The following is a 25,925-nucleotide window of genomic DNA, read 5'->3' as shown; positions in this document are numbered from 1 at the left end:
TCACCAGGATGCCAAAGGAAGTAAACTGTTTCATGAGACTCTTGTCCAAATCAAAATTACTATTTTAACGTCTGATTTCTGAGCCTATTCTGGTTTTCTTGTAGCTGTAAATCCAAGCCTATGTAAAATCTCGGAAACTATTCTGTAAACTCAGGACTAAATCGGGTGCTCTCCCTTTAAGGGGTAGATTTAAAGGAATACCATCCTTTGTTCTAACAAAATAGTCCAGGCTTGTCAATCCAGAAGATTTGTGCATTGCTGAACATAATGGCATTTTATTACCTAGTTTATTTCTGTCTAGCATTCTAAGACTCCTGCTGATGCTTTGACTCAGAGTAGCTTTCAGTTTGGAAACTTGAACTCCAGTGTCACAGATGACTTCTTTCTTTTGGTAATTTGTATTTTTTTTTAACTATTAAATGTTCAAGAAAGAAAATGTTTGTCTTGACAGAAGTTGTGTTTCAAACTGTGAACATCTAAGCAGCAGCGTGTGAAAAGAGTAGCCTTTATTTTTTCTCCCCTCAGACTCTTGTTAGTTAACTAATTTCTAAGAGTAGTTTGGGATATTATAGTCAAGCTTAATGATTAAGTAGTAGTACAACAGGTCTCTCACCCTCCTCAGCTGTGATTCAGTAAACCACAGCCCTTGTCCATGCAAAAGGATGTTCAAATTCAGACATGCATGCTGAAGGCCAGCAGACTGTACTGTTCTTGAAGTTAGGAGCATTGCATTTGCAGAATCATTTCTGCAGTTTAACCATGGCCATTATCTGAAATTGCATATTGATCCAGTTTTTAAAGCAGCTTATTGCAAGATAAATCCTGAAATATTTTTGCAGTTTCCATGAGAACACTTGCAAGTAGGGAGGGGCATTATGGTAAAGGTAGATTGAAGAGACATCTTTATATAAATATAAGAGAAATGGGAAATTTCCTGCTTGTGAAGCAGCATTATGATAGAAGTACCCTATAATGTAATTTCCTATACAGTTTTATGCAGTGTAGTTTACTTTCTCCTTTACTTTCAATATAAAATTAAGAATTCTGCCTATGCCATTCCCCATTCATTTGTAACTTTGTAAACATTCATCCTATTTCTTCCTTTATGTGTAGCTATAAATGCCCATCAGAATATGTGCATCTCTTCAGTAATTTAAAATACTGAAAAAAGGGCCAAATTTCAGCATAAGTTGTCAAGTGGTTTCAGACTTTGACATAAATTTCTATATACACACTCCAGTGAATGGTACCCATCCGTACATACTCATACCATGCTGCTTGTTCCTGACTGAAGCAATCTGTGAAATGAATATGCATTTGCATGTCATGTGAATATGGAACAAGAAAACATACATGTGTGAGTAAATCCATGGCACTGTGAAAAAATATACTTCTAGAATTTATTTCTGTATTTTGGTGTCTGGGATGCCCTTTGTGTGTTATGCACCAAGGTTTTGTGCCCTGCTGTGGAGTTTGGAGTTTGCTGTGTTTGGGATTCTTGAGCTGGCTATACATGATTTATTTCAGGTGTATGTCGTTACCCAGGAAAAAAGCTGGCAGTGCTGTGTGCTTTTCCCAGTAAATGAGCAGTCTCATTTAGAATTATTGCCAGGATCTTGTTGTGCTGACACCACTTTGTGCTGTGGGGACAAACCTTGGAGGAGAATTACATGTAAATCACTCATAATAGTCTGAGGCTGGAGTCTTGCATTTTACTCAGAAACTTGCACAACTCTTGCTAGAGATACCTATATTCTGGCCATTGTTTTCTAACCAGATTCTAATTATTTCCCATCACATCGCTGCTTATATACTATCTAAATAAAACATTCTGAATTTTAATGAGTGAAATTTCATTGCTGTTTAATCCTTAAATGCACTGAGCTAATCTGTGAGTGTCTCTTCATTATAAAAAGTGAAGCCGGGAAATTAGGTCCTGGACACAGAGAGTAATTATTTTCATAACTCTTTTGTTTTTACCTCCATAATGTATGGAAAGACAAAATGACCAATTGTGGTTAGGCCAGAGGCCTTTATGATGGCTTAGAGTCCCAGCACTGCCAGTCAGTCCAGTCCAGCTTGGATGAGTAATTTAAAGTCTGTCCGCGAAGAGTCCTTACCTGCCTAACAGAGGTGTGGTGAGATGGGCTGTAGTTAAACACTCCTGGCTCTTTAAGGCACAGAGGAACTTAGAAACTTAGTATTTTTATTGTCATGAATCTCAATAATGGCTTCATAATCCCCATCAGAGCATTTGGCCAGCCTTCAGTCATCACTCCTTGATCACAGATACTGACTCCAGTATTTGCTGTGCTCTGCCTTAAAGGATATGATATCCTTTAAAGAGTTTGATAGATGTTCATATTCTTCCCACTTTTAGTAATAATAGCATGGACATAGAAACTGAGATATTTGCAACGTTCTGCTGGCCAAAACCCAAGAAGTATCTGCTGCTATTTGGGCTATTTGATAATTATTTGGCTACTATTATTTCTTTCTGAGTGCCTTATTTGGACATTCTGCTCTAATAGGTAAATAAAAAAGCCCCAAATTTTGGCTCATAGATCAAACTTGAAGGGGAAAGGAATAATGTAGTTTGAGAATGTAGCAACTGAACTGATAAATAACAAAACAGGATTACTGGAAAATTGCACATACTCATGCCAAATGTAGAAGTCTGAATGTTTCTTCTGACTGCACAAATCTGTAGACTAGAGAGATTTGATGAAAGGACAAAATCTTATTTGTTCCTATTTAAAGTCCACTCTTTTGTGTTTTATATCACTATTCATATCATTTATATAGAAAGTGTTTATTTTGGTTCAGCTGAAGAGCTACAACAGAGCAAGAGATAATTAAAAAACTGTTGTCTGAGAAATTACAAAATAATGGCCTCGATAAATTGAGATGAGGCCAAAAGTGCATAATGAAATCCTTTGGGAAAGTTAAGCCTGTAGAGATACCAAAATTCTGAATTTATCGCCATTTCAGTGTGGGATTCTACAGGGGATGTGAGTCTAACCTGCTATTGCAGATAGTAGTGTCATGAAGCACTAATAGTTTTTTCCTCTGGCTATCTCCTGTTCTTTCAGCTTATTAGTCATTCTTTATTCCAGTGGACACTACTGAATTGTATACTCTTATTATTCTGACAAAAACTTAACCGACAAACATGCTGTACTGTTCAGAAAGTGCCATTTTCCCATTCCTACATATGTGCTTTCCTTGGTCACCAGATTTTTCCCCTTCTGTGATGTCCTGTTTGCAGCACAGAATTGTCCTCTTGATCTTCGCTGCCCCTTTCTCACACTGCATTCCCACAACACACACTCAGCAGAAAATCTACTTTGCAACTAGTTGTGGAAGCTTGATAAGCCTTTGTCATAACAGTAGTCCCTGACATTTAAAGGACTTCAGTTTATATTTGTCAGCCAAATTTCATACCTTCATACCTCTTCCAATTAATCAAAGTTAAACCATTGTATATGTGAAGGGGCCTCTTGTGGTTTCTAAGTAAGTAGTATGGCTTTTCTGGCAGAGAGCCACAAGCAATTTAGTAGGCACATACTGTGGGGGTTGAGAGGAAGAGAGACAGGAATAATCCAGAAAGCTTTAAGAAGGGCTGAATGAAATCAGTGTTTCTATACACCGTACAAGACTTTCTCATTCTATATCTTACTTTTGGCCACAGCAAAACTGTTTTTGTGTGTTGTTAGTAAAGTAATTCTGAAACATAGCACCAACTTGGCTTTCCTTTAACTCAATCAGTTTTGCACTGGTTTTACTTCAGTTGAAGTATTCCCAATTTGCACCTGTGGCAGGGAAGAGTTAGGCACAAGGGATTTAATACACGGTTTACAATTGTCATACTGTCACTAAACTGTTTCCACGGGAATAAACCTCATGTAGTTCCTAGTTGTGTTCTCAGAAATAGCAAGATTTATTTTGTAGCCTAAAAGTCAGGATTTACCACGTACCTTTTGCCTGAGAGCTATACAGCTGTAAATAGATACTAACATAAAAGGTCTGTCTCCAGCAGAGCTGATCTCTCTTTCCAGTTCTGACAGGGGTCACATAGTCAATCTAAATTACCACCATAAACTAAATTCCACCTCTCCTGTAGAACAAAGTGCTTGATCTGCCTGTCTAGAAGTCAGGAGCTATGCAGAGAACTGTAATATTTCAACAGTTCAGCATGAGTGGCAACCTGTTCTTAATAATGAAACACTAGCAGCATTTAATTTCATTTTGTTTCACCATGTTAAAATCCATCCTTTCTTTAGGGGATTTAAAACCATCTGAAGGGAACCTGAAGACAAAGAGAATAATTAAAGTAGAAGCACTATCTTTCTCTGTATTTCATGCAAGTTCAGGTTCAGCATGCACATCTTAATGCCCACCGGGAATGAGTTACATTTAGAAAAGGATAGTCTAGACACCTCAAGAAGAATGTGATTTCTCCATTTTATCTGTCATTTTGATTTAATTTATATATGTATCATAATAGTAATGTCGAAAGTGTAAGTGGATTTTGTTAGAAATGAAATTAAAATAGAAAAATTTAAACTATTATTGGCAAGTTTTTCGAGGTTGTAATGGTTTACTTGGGTGTTTTATAACTAAGCTACAGTAAGCTGTTAAGAATGACGTGTAGGTTGGAAACTTTAACTTGAAGCTAGATTCTTATATAGATACAACATCTTGAATTCAGTCTGAAAGATGTCAGAATCTGAAGAACTCAGCACTTCAAAAATTATGCAAGAGCCATATAATGGAAAATTGGGCCCCAGTTCAACATGTGACTAGACTATTTTACACACTCCTTTTTTGATATTAAAGATGAATTCAATGTAAATGTCTGGAATTCTTCTTACAAGCTTGATGAAAAGGGACAGTATTTTAGCATGACTCCCTTGTGCAAACCTGGTGTTTAGCAGATTACGTATGTTATTCTGTTATAGGTACACTACAGTGATAGACAAAATGGCAAAGAGTGTTTGACCTGTTTGACACTGTCTCCTGTGCAGATGACTTTCCAAGGTATCGGAAGCTCCATTGAAGCCAGCCATGACCAGGTATAATACCTTCACCCCACACTCTTGTAATTTTATTAATATCTGGTAAGGCCAGAATGTCAGCGTTAGTAAATTTAACATTTTGACACATCTTGTGCTTTTCATATGGCATGTTCTTATCATAGGGATTTGCCTCTCTTGCCCTACTAAAATCCTGATTAGATCCAAAGAGTGAAATGGAGACAAAACTATATTGCCTTTTACATATTTTTAAGATATATTAGGAAAGCCTGAAGAGCTTGCTTTGGTTTTAAAGTCAGATGTAAGGTTTCTGCAAAGGTTTTATTTGCTTTTATGTGTGTATCAGGTCTTGTCTATCCTATTTTTCTTAGAAGATTATGACTAGTTGGAAAAGCAGAGAGATGGAGCCATCATCTCTAGACATCATCTATCACAAGAAACTGGCATTTGAGAGAGGAAAGGCGTTTTTAATCGGACTGTGTAAAACTTCCATTTTGTTTGGCTGTTGCTAAAACATTTAATTCAAGCTTCTGGCAAAAAGGCTGAAGGAAACAAAAAAGGCTCAATGTTAATCATTTATCACCCTGTTGCTTCAGATGGGAACTGAGGGGGACTTCCTTTCTTGTTGTCTTGTCCTCCAACACTCATATGTATAAAAGCAAGACAAGACTTTGATACTCTGAGGGTATTAAAAGCAAAAAGGAAACAAGCAGAAGAAAACATTAAACCAAACCTTGTACCTTTCATATCTTCAGTAGATTAGAAAAATTGCCATGTTTACTTGCCTTTGCAGATTATCTTTAAATGGTACTGTGTTCCCATTTGCTGTACATTTTATCAGACTCTATGCAAGATGCTCAAAGAAAAAAAAAAAGAAAAAGCTGCCTTAAGAATTAGCAGAATTACTTACTTTTGGGGAAAAGTTTTGGACACCCTTAGCCATGTTTTTGTTTGGTGGGTTTTTTATTGAAAGTTCCTAAGTTAGTTGTTAACATAAACTAAGCCCATTAGTTATTTACATGGTAACATGAGGACACTTCCTGCCCTTAAGTGTTTGGTGTTTTACAGTAATGGAGAGCTGTGGTAAGTCAGACCATACTTTGACATTCAATTCTCATTTCATCCAGCAACTTGTTTATGCTGCTCTAAAGCTGCTCCATCTTTCTTTCAGTAAGGATAGGCTTTTAAAATATCGTTATAACACAAGAACGATATTTAGACATTTCAATGAATTTAAGGTGGTCCCTGTCAATTTGGTAACAACTACATTCTGGGCTACCAGCCAGCTTGGCCTTTGTCTTAGCATTTATTTAGGCTAGAGTATGATATGTAAACAGAAAAAAGACTCTGTAAGCAAAAAGCACATTTAAGGCATCTGAATAATTATATATTTAAGACCTCTAAATGAAAATGTTGTATTGAGCCTGCAAAGTCAAGCACCCAGAAATTAGGAAATTCCAGATTATGTGCAGCATTAGTTTCATCCCAAATGTACCCATTCCGTGCTCCAAACAGGATATTCTTCTGAGAAATTTGTGTAAAATCACATAGATAAAGATTGTATCATAGCACATTCTCAACTAGGTAGAATTAAATTTACTTGAGCCATTATGTAGCTGGAATTTCCTCATCTTGTTTCAATTTGAAGTTTAAAAACTGTTCATAATTGGTTTTAGTTACGTAATTTTCCACAGGGTTCTTAAAATGGAAAGATAAATGTTTTGTTATTGCACGATGGGCTGGTTGTTGTGTTACTGAACCCACATCACTTGTGCAAAGATTTAATCTGAGCCAAGAGCAAAAGAAAATAATAATCTGAGAGCCAAATGCCAACCAGTGTCTCACAAAATAGATTCACTCTCTGGACAGGGTGCACAAATTTCTGCTCGTGCCTTTCCTAAGTGTCAAAGGAATTTCATTTTCTGGGGAAGAGGGGTGCTATTGATGGGTTGTGTTTGATAAAGGGGTAGCAGGACTAAAGGGTCATTTTCCATCACCTGAATAAAAAGAGAAAAATTATTCATTAGCAAGTCAAGGTACTGGAATGAATAAATTAACGACAAAATTAGGGCTATTAATGGACTAACTGAAAGAAAATTTCATTTTTCTCTGTTGTTCCTATGTGCTTGGTATGTTTTTCCTTGTTTCCTACAATTTTACTCACAGTAGGTTGATTTGATGGCTATTGTTCTTTTAAAAATAGCAGACAGAAATGCTGCACCTTTGCCAAACTGAACTTCATTATAAAGTGTCAAATAAGTGCAAGATAACTGTGTGCTATAAACCTTGACTTTTAGAAATTCTTCTTTAACTTTTGTAATCTGTGACTTTTCAATCATGTCTGTAGTATTTTATGGCTATTAGAGTGGGCTGATCACTTGGAAGCCTGTGGTTTCAGTGGGGGGATGCTGGTTTCTGCCTCAATAGTGAGGCCTGGCATAGTTTGACATCAGGAACTGTCAGCTTCTGTGCTTATGAAGATAATTTTTCTCACATTCATTTTAAAATATTGATTCTAGAATTTCTAGAGGTTTTTAATGGAACATTTTAGGATTGAGACTGGAATATTTTGGTGGAAAAGGGGTGAAAAGTGTTGTGTGAGAGTATCTAATAAAAAAGCTATATACAGGTTAGTCACTATATTGTGGCAGAAGAACCATGATACTGTGGTATGTGGCAGCTGATTAAAAAAAAAAAGATGAAAAGGAAAGGGGAAAAAAAAAAAGAAAACTATGTTGCCAATGGCATCTCTAGCACTATAGAATACCTTTTAGATTGGACTTGTCTTTTGTAATGTGTCTCCCTACTCATATCCAGTGGAAGATTTGTTACCCAGCTGATACCAAAGTGGTTACGATCCTACAAAAGTACATTATCTGGCTGTTTCAAATATGTCAAGGCTTGACACTGCAGTTTTTCAAGTCTCTTGCTCTTTTCCTGTACTCTGTAGGGAGTTTTCATTCTTTAGATTGGTTTAGCTTGTGATTTTAATGAGTTCAAATATTTTCTCCACATACTTCATCTGAGCAATTTCAGATTAATATAAACATATCATACTGGTAGACTAATTAGTGTGTACTTCGAATGTCTGATTGACAAGGCATATCTCATTTGGTCATGAAGCAGTATCATGGAAGCAATTGCTGATCTTTCATTTTTCTTTTGACAAAAAGAAAAGATGGGAAACATTCCTAAAACATCACTGCAGTCTATCCTGCCATATGTTTTGCTAGGTTTTGTATTCAGGTATGCCAACCTCTTTTATAAAAATTTAATGGGGTTCATATTTTTTTTTCCTGAATGATTTCTATTTTTTTTGTTTCCTGTTACCTGACTATAACTCTAAAATTCTCTTTCCTTAGCTGTAACTATTCTTTGGAGGTATTTTTTCAGTAAAATTTAGTTACAAGTAGCTATTACTTTAAATGGTCACCACTTTCTATTGAGTTTCTCAATAAAAGCTGAGTTTTTCCTTAATGGTAGTAAAACCTGGCATTTTTTACATTGCTATGGGACTGGTGACAACCTATTCTCAGGGCTTATGATGAACTTCAGGCATATATTGTAAAGCTGGGGAATGAATTGAAAGTCAAAGTAACAGAAAGGAAGTCCAGAGAGTTTTTAATTTGTGTCATTTAGAAAATTCAAGATATGAAAAGTAGGAGACAGAAAAGGGAAAAAAATCATAGATAGGAGGCTGTATCAGCAAAAATAGTTGGAATGAAGCAGAAAATGAAAAAAGTGCAGGGAAATGGGGCAGTGGATGTCTGAAGGCCACAGAAAAGTGATAAAGTAACTTAGAGCTAAGCAGAAGGGGTGATCAAAAACCCCACCGAAAAAAGACATCTGCACTGCTACATCTCAAAGTACTGAAACCTGAATTTCTTGTTACTGCTGCAAATAAATATCTTCCAGTTTTAGTGAACTGTGACACGTGAAGAGTTCTTTGAATTCTTGAGTGCAGGCACACTAAGAACTGTAAGTTAGAAGTTGTAATGCTAGCAATTGTAGGAAATTGAGATTTATGTTTTCCCCAGAGGACTCTAGTCAATACCTGAAAGTTGTTATAGATGCACTCAACAAATATCACTGGATTCACTATAGTGGTAGCTAGGTTAAATTTGATGCTCTATGTCAAACAAGACAGCCTGTGACATATTCTCAATCTTAGAAGTGACATACTTCTGCTATGCCTTGAACAAGCCAATGTCAAACTCAGCTTCCGTGTTTACATGTATACTTTAGAAACTTGCAATGTTTCCATCCTCAGTGACTTTATAATAATTGTTTTTTTCTGGATGTTTTTGCTCTGAGTGACTGAGTGCTTTGGGGTATCGCACTCCTGTGGTTGTCATAGCTGTGAAAGAATAAACATCTTGGATGCATTATTAAGGCTTACTGAACAGCAGGCAGATTGAAAGTATGAACATTCATTTAACAATGAAATTATTTAAAAGTCGGTGCTAGTGATGAGAAAGATCAGCTTGGGCCCATTTTGAGATTTAGCATGCTTGCCATGGAGTACTCTGCCTGAAAAGCGAATTTTTAACTCCAAGTAACTTCATGTTCATTGAGGAGTGACCAGTTCTCTACTTGAATTTCAGGAGGCAGATCAAAGAGCAGTCCATTGTCTTAAAGTCTCGTTACTTTAATACTTTTTGATTATTTTGGAGGTTTTAACCATATGCATGTTTTTTGGAGCTGGCAATACTGTCGACCTGTTTATTACTGATTCAGCTGTTTACTTCACCTAATTGTACTGTTAAAGTGATATCAATGAACACTTTATGCCTATACTTTATATTTCCTGCTTTCATAGTGTTACCCATTATATTTATGTTGTATATTAGACTGTAGTTTTAGAACTCTTCTGCACTTTGCAGTGCACAGAATAGAATACTTTTATTTGCAGGAAGATACCAAATGTTTAATGTTATATTTAATCTACCGCTAATAGCACTTTTATTTTCAAGTATAAAAATATCTGTAAAGAGAATGAGCAGGAGCAGAAATTTTAGAAGTGGAAGGGCTACTGATAGGATAGACTTTATCAGAGAGCCCAACATGGAAAGGATGTACTGAAAGGAAGATGCCACACTCAGCAGTTTCAGAAATCACTGATGGAAAGCTTGGCAGACAGTGGTGAGTGAACTGAAATGTGCTCTGTATCAAACCATCAGTGCTGGCCTGAAAGCAGGCATTTCTGGTCAGGGTTAACAGAGACTGGGGATGCCCAGATGTGAGCAACTGCTGGTGGCATTTGAATACAAGAAGGGCAGGAATAGTTCTCAAGGAAAAATAGAGAGGGATGACAGGCTCAAGGGAAGGTGCTTGGAGAATTAAGTTTTGAAAAGAACTTTACACTACAGCAGCAAATGCATCACAGATATGAAGCTCCACATCTCTGTTATGGTCTGAGAATTGCTTGTAGAGCATGCTCAGGAAGCAGCATCTAGGGAATTTACAAGAGCCAAAATAACTAAAGGTGTAGTCACTGAATATGCAGAGGACAAGAATTGGTCCAGTGCTGTAATCAGAAAAAATAAATGTTGTTTTTTTTTTTTTTTTTGTTTTTTTTTTTTTTTAGACATCATCATCAATTAAAAAACCCCCCAAAACCCTTTTTTTAAAAAAAAAAAAAAAAAAAAAAAAAAAAAAAATATGTTTTTTTTTTTTTTTTTTTTTTTTTTTTTTTTTTTTTTTTTTTTTTTTTTGTTAATATCCCTTTCCAGGTCAGAAAACCAGAAGATGATTTACTGGACACTACATTAATTACCAATTTAAATTTTTTTTTTTTTTTTTTTGTAACAAGAATTTAGTATTTTCTAGATGTTGAGATTTACTTCACAGTGGGTTTTTATGTCCTGGACATGGTCAAAAAAATCAAAAAATGGTCAAAAAATGAAAAAAAAGTTTTCTTTAAAAAATACATGTATCTTTTCTTTTGGTATTTTTTTCCCTCAGGTGAATGTTATATGCTTCATTTGTCAGCTTATTTCTACTTTGCTTACTGTAAATGCAGTTATCATTTCTTCAGGGTGGCTTCTTCAATAAAATGATAAAACTTCAGTTTTAATAAGTAAAAATTTTCTATCCGTTTTCCTAAAGTTTGGCAATTCCATTACAGCCCCTTCAGTATCAGGATTTCTACCTGATCTTATGAGAACATTTCACACAGCTAGGTCTCCTTCTCCTTCAAGGGGAGGGTGTCAGCATGACCACAGCTGGGTGCCCAATGCTTCCAAAGAGCCAGTTCATGTAGGACAGGAATTTAAACTACTTTTGATATATAGCACCACATTTTGCTTTTCTTCTGTTCTGTCTGTTGAGTTGATGCTGCAGTAAGGAGTCATCCCATCAGGTTTTAGTTAGGCTCACTGGATTGTTGTCTGCTATTTGATATTTTTCCTCATCTGTTGTGCTCCCCACGACTGTGTGGAAGTACTGGTACATTCTCTCCGTATTCTTCATCTTCTGTTTCACATTATGTCAGTCTGGATGTACGTGACAGAACATTTGCTTTTCCCTGGCAGCTGCTAAAGTTTTCCTTGATGAGCCCAAGATCAAATGCTTGTATTTGTTCAGGAAGTGTAATCTTTAATTTTCAAAAAGTGGGTTACTAATTAACTGCTGAATGGGAAAAAAATGCAAACCAAGGCAAGCTTATCTCCTTGCCAGACTCTTTCAGTCCTCTCATTCAGGGCTTCCTGAGTGGATTCCCAATGTGACTGCTTCTTGCTGAAGATGCATAATAGGATTTTTCAGTGCTCTGTGTATGTGTGTTTGTTTACACAGCAATGTCAGCAGGGTATGAAATGCTTCTGTTGCAGTCTTTGCCTATCTTACATGCTTGGCACGTAACTCATAACTAATGACAAACAAAGACCATGTATATTTTTGGGACTGTCTTCATCTGTTGGAAAAAGAGAAAAAAAAGATGAAATATCCTCCTGACTGCTATTGGTGAGGTTTCACAAGAGTGGAGAGGTTCACAGGATCGCACAATGGTTGAGGTGGGAAGGGACCTCTGGAAATCACCTGGTCCAAGGATCCTGCTCAAGCAAGGCCACCTAGAACACCTGCCCAGGCCGTGTTGACGCAGCTTTTGAGTATCTCTAAGGTGAGACACTCCGCCTTGGTTGTTCTTTCCCATTTACTTCATCTCCAGTCCTGGCTGCTTCCTAAATTACTGACCTAGGTGTAAATAAGCTCATTGAGCTGAACTGATCCATCGGGCCTTAGATGAATACCAGTGTTGAAATAAGGGAGACATCTGGACTGCCGAGAGGAGAGGAGAGGAGAGGAGAGCCATCCCTTTCCACAGCAGCAAGCTGTTGGCTCAGCTTACTCATCTTGTAAAATTATTTTTAAAGGGGATGAGGCAAAAATTAACTGTACGGAGGAGTTAATTTCTTGTAGAAATGTTTGTCTTCTTTAGTACCCTTAAAGCTGTTCACTGTGCAGTAGCATAACCTGGCACCAATAGGAAATCAGGAATGGCATGTGGAGGGAGGAAGAGCAGGACTGTAGCAGCCCTGACCTGCAGAAGTTTAGCTGTTTTGAAACTGCACCCTTAGTAGTTACTTGCGTTAAAATACCTTAGCAAGCTTTCAGTGCAGCATAACATGTGGAAGTGGCAAAAAAGGCATTAACAACATACAATGAGCCAACCTTCCATGGACCACAGGCCAGCTGTTCGCTATCCTAAGTCTGCAATCTGTTTCTGGTTTGGTTGTTTTGCTGTTACTTTAGGCTCAGTTGGACAATGGTGGAATGTAAAAATCTTGAATTTTCTTGCTGCTGTGTCTGTTAGGAAAGGGAAGAAGCTTAAAAGGGAAAGGTATTGAAGAAGTTTGGAAAAGCTAAAAATGTCAGTTTACTGCCTTGTCACGCTTCAGCAGGAGATTCAGCCCACTTGTATTATAAAGAAATCGAACAGATTTTTCCCTGTCAGGGTAAAACATGGGGAACACAACAGAGGTAGGTTCTTCTCCTACTCAACAGCTAAAAATGGATAGGCATACACCTACTGGACGAAAGATAGTAACAGAGATAGAGGCAAAAATCAAGTGGAAGGAGACCCACCCCCAAGTAGCTTGTCTTGCAGCTGGGATTGACAAAAATCTAGGTTTTTTCATTTAAATTCCTGACAGGCAGCCTTTTAATTTTAATAGTTTTATCCATTTTAATTTCTAGGACCAGTAAAGCCTTTCAAAGTTATGAATTAAAACTAACACTCAGTCAAAGCCCAGCTTTTGTAGGCACCTCTATTTTAGACAAAGAAAGACATTAGCAATATGTATGCTGAACTTTGTTGCCCATCCAGTGCTAGCTAGAGTTGTTCTGTGGCATTTTCCATACACTACTCAAAGGAATTCTGTGTCTGTTTGGTGATTTGTGTTTAATCATTTGTCATTCACTGAAGTTGCTTAACACCCTAATTATATAATTGGCATTTCAAGTTACATTTCCTTAACCATTCTACAAGACAAAATAATGATTTGCACATGTGGCATCTGAAAAACTGTGCTTTTGCCAAAATTCTGTTTGCCAGCTAATTTTCCACTTTTCTTGAAATAATATCCCACGGCTGGCATTATGCATGCATCTAGCACAAATGAAATTTCATCGTTTTTGGTTTGCACAATCATCATACAACCCCTTGATCTACACAGTGCAAACAGAAACTAAATTTGACGTCCTACACCCCTTAGTTTCAAGGATTCATTTCAAGAAGCCAGAATCTCGTAATAAATGCTCTGACAATAGACTTAAGGGGAAATAAATGAGGTCAGGACTCATAAGTAATTAGTAATTAGTAACAGGTAATTTTGTAAGTATGAGCATGAGAAAGTTGTGGAGCAATGTTGAGGAGCACTATGATTAAACTCAGTTCCTAGACATCCCTGCTTTCTTCCTTGGAGGTTTTTTTAAATACCCCATCAAGAAAGGGCTGAAGACTTACCCTGGCTTGATGACTAATGGTTTACCTGAGAAAATGACTTAACTTCTCTTTTTTATGTGCTTGTCATTGATGCCCTGATGGAAAGTGTCAGACATCTCAAAGGAAAAAGGTGTTTATACTCTTTCCTATATCTCATTTAACATAAATCCATGTCCCTCTGTCTGCTTCCAAGCTCGTTACCCATACAGTTTTTTTTTATGTAGTCACTCTGGGTTTCTAAGATCATTGAGTCAAAACATCCCACTGTTTGAGACAGGAAGGAGTCACCAACCAACCTTCTCTTCAAAGCATCAAATGTGCAATGTCCTTAGTTGATACAGGAGTTTCTGTATCCCCAGAAGCTCCATATGTACTTGCGCCCTCCATTTCGTAGCCCTTACAGACTGCCTTTGTTCCAATGCTAATGCTTCATTCCAGCAAGATCCTTCACATATGCTAAATGTAAGAGTGCTTCCAAGTAATTCGCTCTCTCAAGGATCCAGGACTTGAGATAATAAACACTAGAATGGAGGTATCAAGCAAAACCAAAGCAGTGAACTCTTAAGTTAAACTTTAAATTTTATCAATATTTCTTCATATTCATTCTTTCTCTTTCCCATCATAAGAGAGATTGTGAGACCTAGTTTTCCACAGATGCTTACGGCTGTACAAATAATTGATTTTACAGTCCAAAATCTCTTCTCTCATCCTTTATCCCTTCAAAAAAACCCCACCAGTTCAAATTGGTCCAAAATAAAGAAAAAAATGCTTCTAGCCAAAAAAAATAATTAATTTTGTGCTTGGGCATTTGTAGTGAAACTAAGAAAATGGCTGAGATTTACAAAACTGGTGGGAAAGATGATGAACTATTTTACCAATAAGCTCAGGGGTTCACACTCTCACGCAAGACACAGAAGATGTAAGTTTTGTTCTGTGCTTGTCCCCACAGGACCATGAACCCTCTTTAGGAACCCTTCTTATGCAACAGAGAGTCACAGCTGGGCAGCCCCAGGAGCACAAAGTGGTAACCACAGAGCAGTCCTGTTTTTGGCTCAATGAACAGTTTGCTCAATAGAGCTGCATGAGCAGAAAAGTTTGGTGGAATTCTTATTTGATATTAACCCCTTTGATCTGAATAATGAAAAGAAGAATTCTTATCCTCCTGGGAGTTAAAGAGACTTAAGTTATGCTTTTTCACAGTCCAGTATTGACCATCAAGTCAGTACTGGACTTGGTTCTTCCCCTTCAGTTTTCACCACAAGTGGACAAAGCTAAAGAAACTATAGCAGACAACTTCTAATTTCTAAAGGTATTTACAGTTTAAAATACAGAATATCCATCCTGAGTCTGGGAGCAGATTTGGCCAAAGGAAGACTGCTCCTTCCATGTATTTCCAATGTTTCCTGGAGGACTATGCTTGCTCTGCTCCACAGCCAGCCCCATGCCTGCCTCGGGTAGGTATCCAGCTGGTGGCGGCATTGTTCAAACCTCCAGCCATGTGCTTCTCTTGGTGGAAGTTGCCACATGGACCCGCAGCTGAGACTGCCAGGTCGGGCTACAAAGGCAGTTTAAGGCAGTAGGACATGTTCAGATGAAGTCACTGTGTTCCCCAGGAGTACCTGGAAAGTCTTCGTCTTCCTCCCTTGAGTATTTCTTCTAAGCGTAACCTGCAGACAAAACAAGATCTTTCTTTCCTCCGCATTCAGCTCTTCAGCTGTCTGTAAAAGAGATTTACATTTGTTTCAGGATATTTAAAATTTGGTTGCATGGCATGGATTCATAAAGGATATTTTGGCAGCTGCTGTTGCTGAATCTCTTGTATCGGCTGTAGATAAAGTAAGGCAAGTGCCAAAGCCTCAAGTCTCTTATGCTGATAGCAGTGGAGCTCTGAGCAGTGCCTGTACCCACCATGTCTCAGCCACTTAGATAAAAATAACACCTTTTGCTGATACTGGTTACAAGGCTTATGGAAAATTTTAGATGGTTTGTGAGGCCAAGAATGCCTGTTTAGACATTTCTTCAAAACATTGGGCTGTTCAGCAAGTCAGTCTTATTTCATACTCCCTCCTAAATATTTCCTGCTTCAACATTGTTTTGAATGTTGTGGTAGTTTTTTCTAGCACAGCATGCTGAAATTATGAATTGAGGAGATTTCTATGTTGTCGTGTTTGATTCAATACTCCATTGTCATTTATGTGAAGTGATATAATAATACACTATCAGTCGTTTAGTGGGGAGCTGGGCATACATGAACCTTTGTGCCTCTGACTGGGGCTTCCCAGGGTGCCTCAGTTCATCAGTGCAGATAATGCTGCAGAACCTGGGGCTTGATTTTGGAATGCCACAAAACAGGATCATTCTTCCAAATTAAATAAAAAGTAAAGGTTCAGTGTATAGAACTTTTTTTTCAGTCATCACGTGTCTGTCCATACTTGTAAGAAAAATAATAGGGAAAAAAAGGGCAAAGGAATGTTTGCCATAATTTTATAAGCTGCAAAATAATTAAGCAAGAAGATGTGGGTTTGAGAGGGAGTTAGGGAAATTAAACGGAGGTATCAAACACTAACTTGATCCAGAAGTGCTTAAGATCCCATTTGCCCTTACAGAATGAAAATACTAGTGAGGAAGTCTGACATGCTGGAAAAGACACAATTTAGACATGTCAAACTACTTTAAGATAATTTGAAAGTTTCTTGGCCCTCATTTAAATAAACTGGATCTTGAGTTTTTTGGAACTCTCCTGATAAGTAACACTTAAAAACCTTTTGATCAAATACCCTTTCTCAGGCATGAGAAAGGGTATTACATGTTCTTAATTTAGAGGCCAGTTCAAAAGATTGCTTGTTACCTTCATTTAACAAAGGTTCAAGTGCTGCAGTTTTCTGATCCTTTTAAAAAAGGCAAACAAGGAGAGTTTGCACAATAAAAGTTCTTTTTTATTCTCAAATTAATTATTTTGAAATATCTCACAGATTACATCAGTTTCTTCCTTGCATTCATGTTGCAAGATGGCGAGTATTGTATATTGTTAGTGATGCATTAAATTAGTTGTTTACATTATAAAATCTAAACATATTAGAATCTTTTGTGTTTGTCTTCAAAGATTCCTATTCTAATAAAGCTTTCTGAAACAAGTAAGGTTGTCTTTTTTGTTTAGTTTATGCATCAGTGGAGAACCTAAAGATTTATAGCCTCTAGCCATCCCTGTCTGTGTTTAGTAGAGTGTAAGGAAATTGTGTTTTGGACAATATATATTATCTTTTCATATAAAAGGGAAAGTTATACTTTTAAATAAATTATTTTGCATTTAGAAAAGGTAACACCTGAGACAAATGTGAATGGAAAGAGTCAAAGTTTGTACTCTTCTCTCAATTTGTTTTGCTGCAGCTTTTAATCGGAATAAAAGAAGAATGTATATAGTCCTGAAAAATAAAGATCTTGGCTGAATCTTCCCTATTTTTGATGGCTTTGTTCATTCTTTGGGTCAAAGTGTTTCTGAGTGTTAAGTGATAGAAGACCAACATTCAGCAAAGAACAGTATTTGGGATTTTAAAGAAACTTTGCTGTTTGGACTCTCAGTTTTGCTCTATGACAATTGTTTTAACAGAGTTGTAATGAAATATGAAAAAGAAAATCAAAAGCTGATAGCTTTAATATGGCTGGAGCTGCTTGGTGAAAGCAACCTCCACTTTTGAGGGAAGTTCATGACTGAAGCTTTAGAAGCAAAGCAGCTTCTCTGAGAGTCAGCAGAGCAGCGTGGCAGCGGATGTCCACACTTACCCCCGACACAATCCTTTCCAGTGCAGTATGTCTTAGTTCTTCATCTAGAGAAATGACTGCTGTAAGATATAGATACACTTATATATATACACTTTGACTTTTTAGGTCATACTGGTCATACTGCATCTGCCTTATGAATCTGTGTTTTAATATGTTTAGACATACATCTTCCTATCCTAACAGTGTTGGCAAGTCATGAGTAAACAGCAGGATTTTATTTACCTGTCAAAGCCCCAAATAACTTGCATTAAGCCAATGACCAAATAAAATGTCACAGTTATACTTTATAGCATCTGGAAGGAAAAGTAGCAAGCTAAGTGTTAACTTCAGAATCAGATTATTTTCTGTGTACAAGATATGCCTTTTAGAATAACATGCCAAGAGCGCTTCATATCTCAATAGCCTCCAGAACACAGAGCAATATAACAAGCACGGGGTTATAGTAAAACTTGGGAAATGTGACAAAATAAGCAGTGGAGTGAAGAGAACTGTACTGAAACCAGTTGAGAAAACAGGAAGGATAGAACTTGATAAAATTATGGAAAATCCTAAAGAACATGTAGTGTCTGATCATGACAGTGAGAAAAGCAATAAGGAGTAAACTGTTATTTTTCAATAAGCTTTCAACTTTAGACAAAAAACCAAAGTGATTGAAAGGTACCAGAGACTTCTGATTAAATAAAAAGTAGCTTTTTAAAGTGATGTGTAAAATTATAAAAAAGAGAATATATTATTTGCCTGAAAGATTTTTTTAAATGAAAGGAAGCATGAGAAAGTATGAAACAGTCTGATATAACAGCCTGCCAGGAATTGTTTCAAAGGTTATCATCACTTGCTTAGTTATTTAGGCAAGATGTGTTTCCTCAGCTGCCTAAGGACAGTGCTGTGTGTAACAATGTAGTAGCACAGTTATCTGAACAGTTTTAATACATTTAGAGGTTAATCATGAGGCTTTAAAAATAATACAGACTGTGAAACAAAGTCTAAAGTACATATCAAGGCCTTGTGAGAAAAATTAAAGTCTACGTTTCAAATATACCCTCTACTTCTGGACTTCTGATTCAAGATACTTTATGCTACAGTATTTATTAAAAAAGAACACACACACCTTTTTAAACACTAGTTCTTTAAGAAATTCTGGCTTAATGTCCTGATCCTGTAAACATTTCTGTAGTCATGTAGGTCTACATATGAGGGTTCCATTAGCTTACCATATGATTGGTCTGTGTAAGATACAGAGTCAAAAATGCAAGCTCAACTGAGTGAGTGGAGGTTGGTCTAAGGTGAAATACTAAATGCAGCTACAACATCTGGGGTTAGGATCCTATCTTTATTTTGGCTGGGCTCTTTTCTAAGTGCTAGAGATTAAACCACAACATCTCTGAGCACAGACGTGTTAAGAACTGATGTTCCTATAGTTATTTTTTTAAAGCCCAGGGTGCGTGAAAGCTGCAGTTTCCATCTGTCTCATGATTTTTATAGTAGAATGAGTAATTTGTATTTTGAACTCCCTTTTGCTCTTTCTATTTTGTTTTACAAAACATTGTAGCTGGCACTTGCATGCCTATTGCCTCCAGCTGGACAAAAGTGACTAAAATGGAAAATTTGGTTCACAGTTGTAGAAAAAGAAGTGATGAGAAGCACAGAGAAGTAAAAACTCATTGTTGAAATCACAGGAATTTATGCCCCTTGTCCTGAGAAGAGATATGTGACTGGGTTGTATCTTGAGTAATGCCTCTTACTTGTCTCTTAGACCTCCCTCCTAAAACCATGTTCCAGATCACAAATCATTCACAATTGAAAGAGCAGCAGCCCAGAGTATCAAAGACTGGTATTTGACTGATGGTTTGATCATGAGTGCAGTTTTTAGTCTTTATCAGATGGAAGAAATTCTAGGTTGTATGTTATGAATGTCTGCATTTGCAGTCATGTTCTCCATTTCAAGAAGAAATTAGGAGGTAAACAAGCCAAGCTGCTAGCTAAAAGTAGTATAACCAGGTGCCATGGTTATACTACATGGTTTCTGTTATATTAAGAATTCAGAATGTCTTTTCAGGTTTCAAATTGGACAGTGTGAGTAGCTGGTGTAGTGCATTGGCTCTGGAATCTTGCTAAAGACAGTGTTTCAGAGTGTGCATCTAAAGTTTCCATTCCACTCCTTTTCTGGCAGAATAAATTAAAATCTCAGTATTGCTGTTACTCTACTTTGGGGAGAAGTTGTGCACCTTTCTTTAAATCTCATCTTCCTCTACCTTTTACAAGGTCTTGGTTTTGTCTTTGGTACTGTTAAGACATCTGCCAGCAGATCTCTCTTGTTTCAGGCATTGCAGGTCCACTGTCAGGTTACCTCTGCCTTGTCTCATAAGCAGAATATCTTAAGCTTCTTTAGTCTTCAAATACAAGGAAGATTTTGCACCCTTGACTTATTTCTTTTTGCAGAAAACATCTGATCTTTCAATATACCTTTTAAATTTTAGATCTTAGAGCTAAATGTGATCAAGTTCTAATATATCAATGCCATATCTCTACTGGTAATAATACTTTTCTGTTTCTTGATATCATTCTGAGCACATGCCTAAGCATTTGCTGCTGTAGCCTTCGCATTACTTTTGATATCAATTTTTTAATGTTTGTCTTTTTCTGGAATAAATGATCTGCATCTGAATGAGATGGAACTTGCCTCATTGTGGATTACCCATTTAAAGTTCCATTTTACAATTCTTATATGTCAGTGTTAGGGATTTACTCCCTTTTTATCAATTCTTACTCTTTGTTTGGGAGAAAGCAGAGAATACAGCAAGAATGCCTTATCTGTGTTGAAAGTAGGTCTTTATAAATGAAAAAATAAGTGTCAATTTCCCCTAAATTTGATTATTTCATGAATTCCATTCCTTAAGTACTGAAAGTAAAGTTCAAAATGTTAACATGGTGGTATGATTAGGATGCTTTTGATGAATGTGGTTTGTATGAGGCTGGGCTCCCATTCAGAATCAATCAATCAGTGCCCAGTAAGTTTTCTAAGTAAATGTCATTAAAAGTTGCATTTACAGAGAATGTATTTGTGCTCTCTAAATAATCATCTGGTGTTCTCTTTGCATAATAGCCTTATGTAGTGTCAAAAAATACAAAGAAAAGACTTCTTAAAAAATGCGATTTTTCTACAAATGTGCAGGAATCAGCATCCATCTGAGCAGTGATGTTGAAACCAACTTACTAATCCAATCCTATGTCAAAATGACATGCTGTCTGTCTATATAGGAAGTAGTTTGTATATTTTATATTCATTCTGACAGAAATTGCAAAAATTTCTATGTCATTACAAAGCACTTGTGTGAGTAGTTAAAATTAATTCACAGGAGTAACTTTTATATAAAATCACTCACTACATAGCATTTTCAAGACCTGGCCCAGAATATAAGTTTCTATCAAATACTTAAAATATCTTGTCGCTGTGGTGTTTCCAGTATGAAGTATACATCAGATACAGAATCACGTATTTCACGTTTGAAATACATTTTAAATATTTTCCTTTGCTATAAATTTCTCCAGTACAATGTTTTTTCTGCTGAAATCTGAGAAGATCTCTTTAATTGTGTAGTGTTGTGTTTCAGTAATTCAAGTCATGGTGCAGGTGGTACATGCAGTTTACTGATGTTAGAGATAGTATTTAAACAACTCCATGCTCAGAGGTAGTATATCAAAAGTTTTTAAATTGAGGGTGACAGAAGCTGGTTCTGCACTTTCATGTTATCCAACAACGTGGAAGAATTTTGACATATGGCTGGAATGATCAAACTACACCAGTTTTACTGTCTAACTTCATTTGACGTACATTTCAAAGATATTTCAAAATTATTAAGTTGTATACAGTCTTACGGTTGGAGAGTTTACCTTCCTTATGGAACATTTTAATAAAGTCTGATACAAGGGAGCTTATGATCTCAAAACATTACATAAAGTTGATATATTTTTTTGTAAATCTTCTTTTATGTTTAATTTTCAAGTCATGTAGAAGCTGTAGTTTCTACTGGAGCTGTTACTATAAAAGTGAAGCATGCTGCTACTAACCAGCCCACATTATTTTGCAAGCACACTTCTTCCATTGATACAGGAAGAGACTGGCCTAGAAATACAGAAAATTGCTTTAGCTCATCAGCATTTTGTAGACATATAATAGGTAAAATTGGAAAACAAAGGTGGCGTCAGGAAGGATATTAGGATATTTTAGAAATTATATGATCTGTGCAAGCTTGAGTTGTAGAATATTTACTGGTTTGTTGATAGAAAAGCCAACCAAAGTTTCTTTAAATCTCTTTGTTGCTTTGCTTAATACTGATGTGACACAAAGAGCATAGGGGTAAGCATAGATATAAACACTTTTTAATAAGGTAAAAACCTGTAATTTAAAATTTTCTGTGAACACTTGCATTTGTTCTGAATTCTGACATATGGGACCCAAAGGACTTGATTTACTTCTGAATGTATGTGTCCTATAAAAGAAATGAGGATTTCAAAACTTAGTAAGATTAATTTAATTACAGAAATTACTGTAAAAAGTGATGATTGAAAGTTAGTTACATTAAAAATACCTACTTGAAAGTGGCTTCCTGGGTTTATAATTTAAACTTTTTGTTGTTGTTGTTTAATTATTTTGAAGCATTTCCCTACAATTTTAGCCAGCATAAGATATTTTATGTCAGCAGTGCCTTTTTCTGTCTGAGTACCAAGTGCATTATTGCATAGGGATTCACAAAGGGTACCTCACCATAACGCACTTCATAATTATCTGACAGAACAGCGAGTGATGGTTTGGTGTTTGCCGTGCTTATCTGCAGCAATAACAAAGGATTAAAAGCTTCCTCGCTCCTGTGTTGCTGTCCCCGTTCTTTCCCTGCTGGCTCACACGGGCGAGAGAGACATGTTTATACCAAGCACAAAGCGCAGCAGAGGCTGGAGGAGGGAGCTGCTAAGGAAAAAGTCAATATATGTCTCATATAAGGAAAAGCAGTGTCCCGTGCCAGAGCCATTTCTGTTAAACAGAAGCCTATGGGGGAAGGATTATGACGTGTGATTGAGACACCTGTTGAGAAAATAGGCAACTATTGACAAGTCTGATTCATGACTGAGTGACTGCTCTGCTAGTCTTCACATGATCCCCACCGAGAGCGAGCCTCGACCGCCTGCTAAACAAGGGCTGTTTGAAGTTTCTTTTTAACATTTCCAAGACGTTAATTCAGCAGGACATCTCCACTGGGGTTCTCGATGTCACCAAATCAGCAGCTGTTGAAATCCATTCACTTCAGCATGAAATGTTTGCATAAGTTTTTTTCTTTTTTTCTTTTATTTGTGACAACAGCAAAGTAAATAAAACCCTAAAAATCCTGCACTGCTCAACTTGTAGATGTGTGAGAACAGCTTCTGGTCACAATTGTAGCTGCTAAGGCAAAATATTTATTTGTAGAGAACAATGACAATGAGAGTTTATTATGATACAGAAAGAGTACTGATTTTAGTAGACATTTCTGTCACATTTTTCTATGTAAACATTCAGTTAATTTTTGTGCCAGCTGTCGAACTTGTGTGAAAAGTGTTTTGAAATGGAATTGTCTTTGTTTTTCAATTCAAAAAAATCTTAAAAGTCTAAAAGCAAATGTTTCCTATTCTTTCCAGTCAGTAAATGAAACACTGTTTTTCGTGTAGGAAAACATTTCTATCTGACTCACATTTCCCTGAGAAAACAGCTTGTATCATAGAATTAGTTTAGTTTGAAGGGGAAACAGAACAAGGCAAGACATGTAAACATATTACAAAGCTTACTTTGATATTTAAATGCTTTTCTTTTTTTTTTTTTTTTTCCATTTCCTGGCCATCTGAAAAAAGGTGTGGTGAATGTAGTCAATTGTAAATAGAAACTCTGTATTTTCAGTCAGCTTCATTGTTAAACCCAAGAACTGCTGACCACATATGAAGACTCCCGGTTTGAGCCATCCTTCCTCTGTTTATTAAATCTGTTAAGACTTAAGTGTATTTTTACAAGTTCATTAATGTATTCCATTCTCTCTGATGTATTTTTTCCCACTATTATCAGATTTCATTATATGGGAGGAATTATCAGATCAACCCATTATACAGCCAAGCAGCGTTAAGTCTGATTGGAATTTGGGCTTCCCTCCGTTTACAAGGGGAATATTGTGTAAATCAGACTCTCGGGTTTCAGTGGGAGGCACAGGGCTGCACAGCATCCATTTGTCAAGTTGATTGCACCTCAGCAAGGCTGCATTAGCTTGTCTTTGAACAGAAGTGAAATCCTATGCGAAGCTCCCCTTTCTGTCATTTACACTAACATCCATCCTCTTAAACCGAGGCCTCAGAGAAAAAACAAAGTGATGGCACAATATAATCAGTCACTCAGGTTGTCTGTCATCTGTTTTCTTAAGGAAATGACTTTTAAGTTAGTGGAGCAGAAAATTGAAGAAAATTAGCAGAAGGTTGTTGTAGAAGCAGGAGGAATTTTTAAAAATTACAGATGTACAGGGAGAAGCTCTATTGCATAAAGCCAAGAGAAATGCAATTGATTCTGGTTTTTGGTTTAGTGTTATTATAATGCCAGCGTACCCAATATGCAATAATTCAACTTTTAATGAGACTTTATTCATAAACTTGAATTGGGTTATAAACGCACAATAAAAAGCTGGTATGCACATTTTCAGCTTTTATTTCAGTGACTGTGTTTTATGATGCTGAATACTCCAGTAATTCGCACTCTTTCCCATGTGTCAGGAAACCTGCCTACATATCTCAGAAATGTTAAGCTGGAAAGGCTGTTGTAAATAGCTCTGGGAAGAGACTTGTAAGTTTATTGAAATTCAGAGAACTGGCTTTTTACCTGATGAAAATGGCAGTAGTAACTAACAACAATTACGCCAACCAATGCACAGTGAAACTTGTACATTACAAATGTGACTGTTGCCACAGGGCTAGAGGTGTAAATGAAGAGGAGACAAAGACACACATTTTGCATAAGGTAAAAAGCATCACATTTTAATACACTTCTTTTCCTCCCATCTTCCTAAACTCTTCTGTCCACTTTGGAGGTAAGTTTTTAATTAGGGACACGTTGGTTCACTTCAATCACTAGGAGAGTCGGTTTTGTCATGTGTGTATCTTAAGGGAACATTTTTTAGTGTGGTATTTTTTAAAGGAGGATTGTGTATGGCTATTTTAAGTTAGAGCAAAATAACACATTCCTAGTCAAAAATAAAAACAGTGAGTTCTTGCAACAAAGTGGTGTGAATTTTGAATTTATTTAGTTATTTTGAAATAGATACGCCTTCTAACAGCTTATCATGTAGTAAGTGACTAGCATCTGTCAAATGTGCTTCTTTCTTTTTTCCCTTTTTTATTCTGCCCAAGGGAAAATTGCATGTGGTCTTTATTTGTTTATATCATGAAAATATAGTAGTTTAAATCTTACAGTGCAGTACTGATCTTGGGTGAGAAACCTCTTTTCTAATATTTCTTTTTCTGCATTTTTTCTACTAGAGATAGGGGCATAAAACCTCACAAAACAAGTCAGGTTATTAAGTTGCTCCATCTTAACATTCCTTGGAAATGTAGAAAAAAGTTACTATTTTCTATACCATGCTTAGCATGTTCCTATAGCTTTCATGAATAACATCAGATTGAAGCTGGGTAATTTTTCAATCACTAAGTATTAGGATTTATTATGCGTCCCTTGAAGAAAACTTAAATTGGCTTGATAATCTTGAATACACTTAAATTTGAATAATTTTACTCAAAGACAGTCAGATATGTAAGCATCTGCAGGATCAGAGCATAAATGAATCCATTTCATATCTTAAAAAATAAATCTTAAACCATTTCAGAAGGAAAGTATTTTTAAACTGAGCATGTGAAATTATATAAAAAGTTACAGAAATATCAAATGCACTGCTCATGAAACTCACATTTCATGAAGATACATATTACTTGAGGATGTGGTATGAAGATGACAATGGCTCATTTTCCACTACTTTTCCCTTTTATAACTTAATGTTAACATTTAGGAATTCAAGAACTTGAGAGCACTAGAGATCAATCTTGATTTGTTTATTTTTCTTTGTTAAGATTTTGATAGCCTGGTAATGCTTTTGTTTAAAAGAGTA

General features: G+C 36.4%; 1 protein-coding gene across 4 annotated transcripts in view; it reads left to right on the top strand.

Moving 5' to 3' along the window:
* The window catches only part of STAU2 (staufen double-stranded RNA binding protein 2), a 168,636-nt gene that overhangs the window by 102,663 nt on the left and 40,048 nt on the right, over positions 1-25,925 (top strand). For 3 of the 4 annotated variants that reach the window (XM_041413046.1, XM_041413047.1, XM_041413049.1), the window contains one exon: positions 4,962-5,075. The exons of the other annotated variant lie outside the window; for it this stretch is intronic. In XM_041413046.1, the coding sequence (XP_041268980.1) occupies positions 4,962-5,075 (114 nt within the window). The remainder of the gene's footprint in view (positions 1-4,961; positions 5,076-25,925) is intronic. 4 annotated transcript variants of the gene reach the window in all.

Source organism: Onychostruthus taczanowskii, unplaced genomic scaffold (genome assembly GCF_017590055.1).
Source record: "Onychostruthus taczanowskii isolate IOZ18803 unplaced genomic scaffold, ASM1759005v1 scaffold4, whole genome shotgun sequence".
NCBI lineage: Eukaryota > Metazoa > Chordata > Aves > Passeriformes > Passeridae > Onychostruthus > Onychostruthus taczanowskii.
This window is presented reverse-complemented; position numbering and strand designations above follow the sequence as displayed.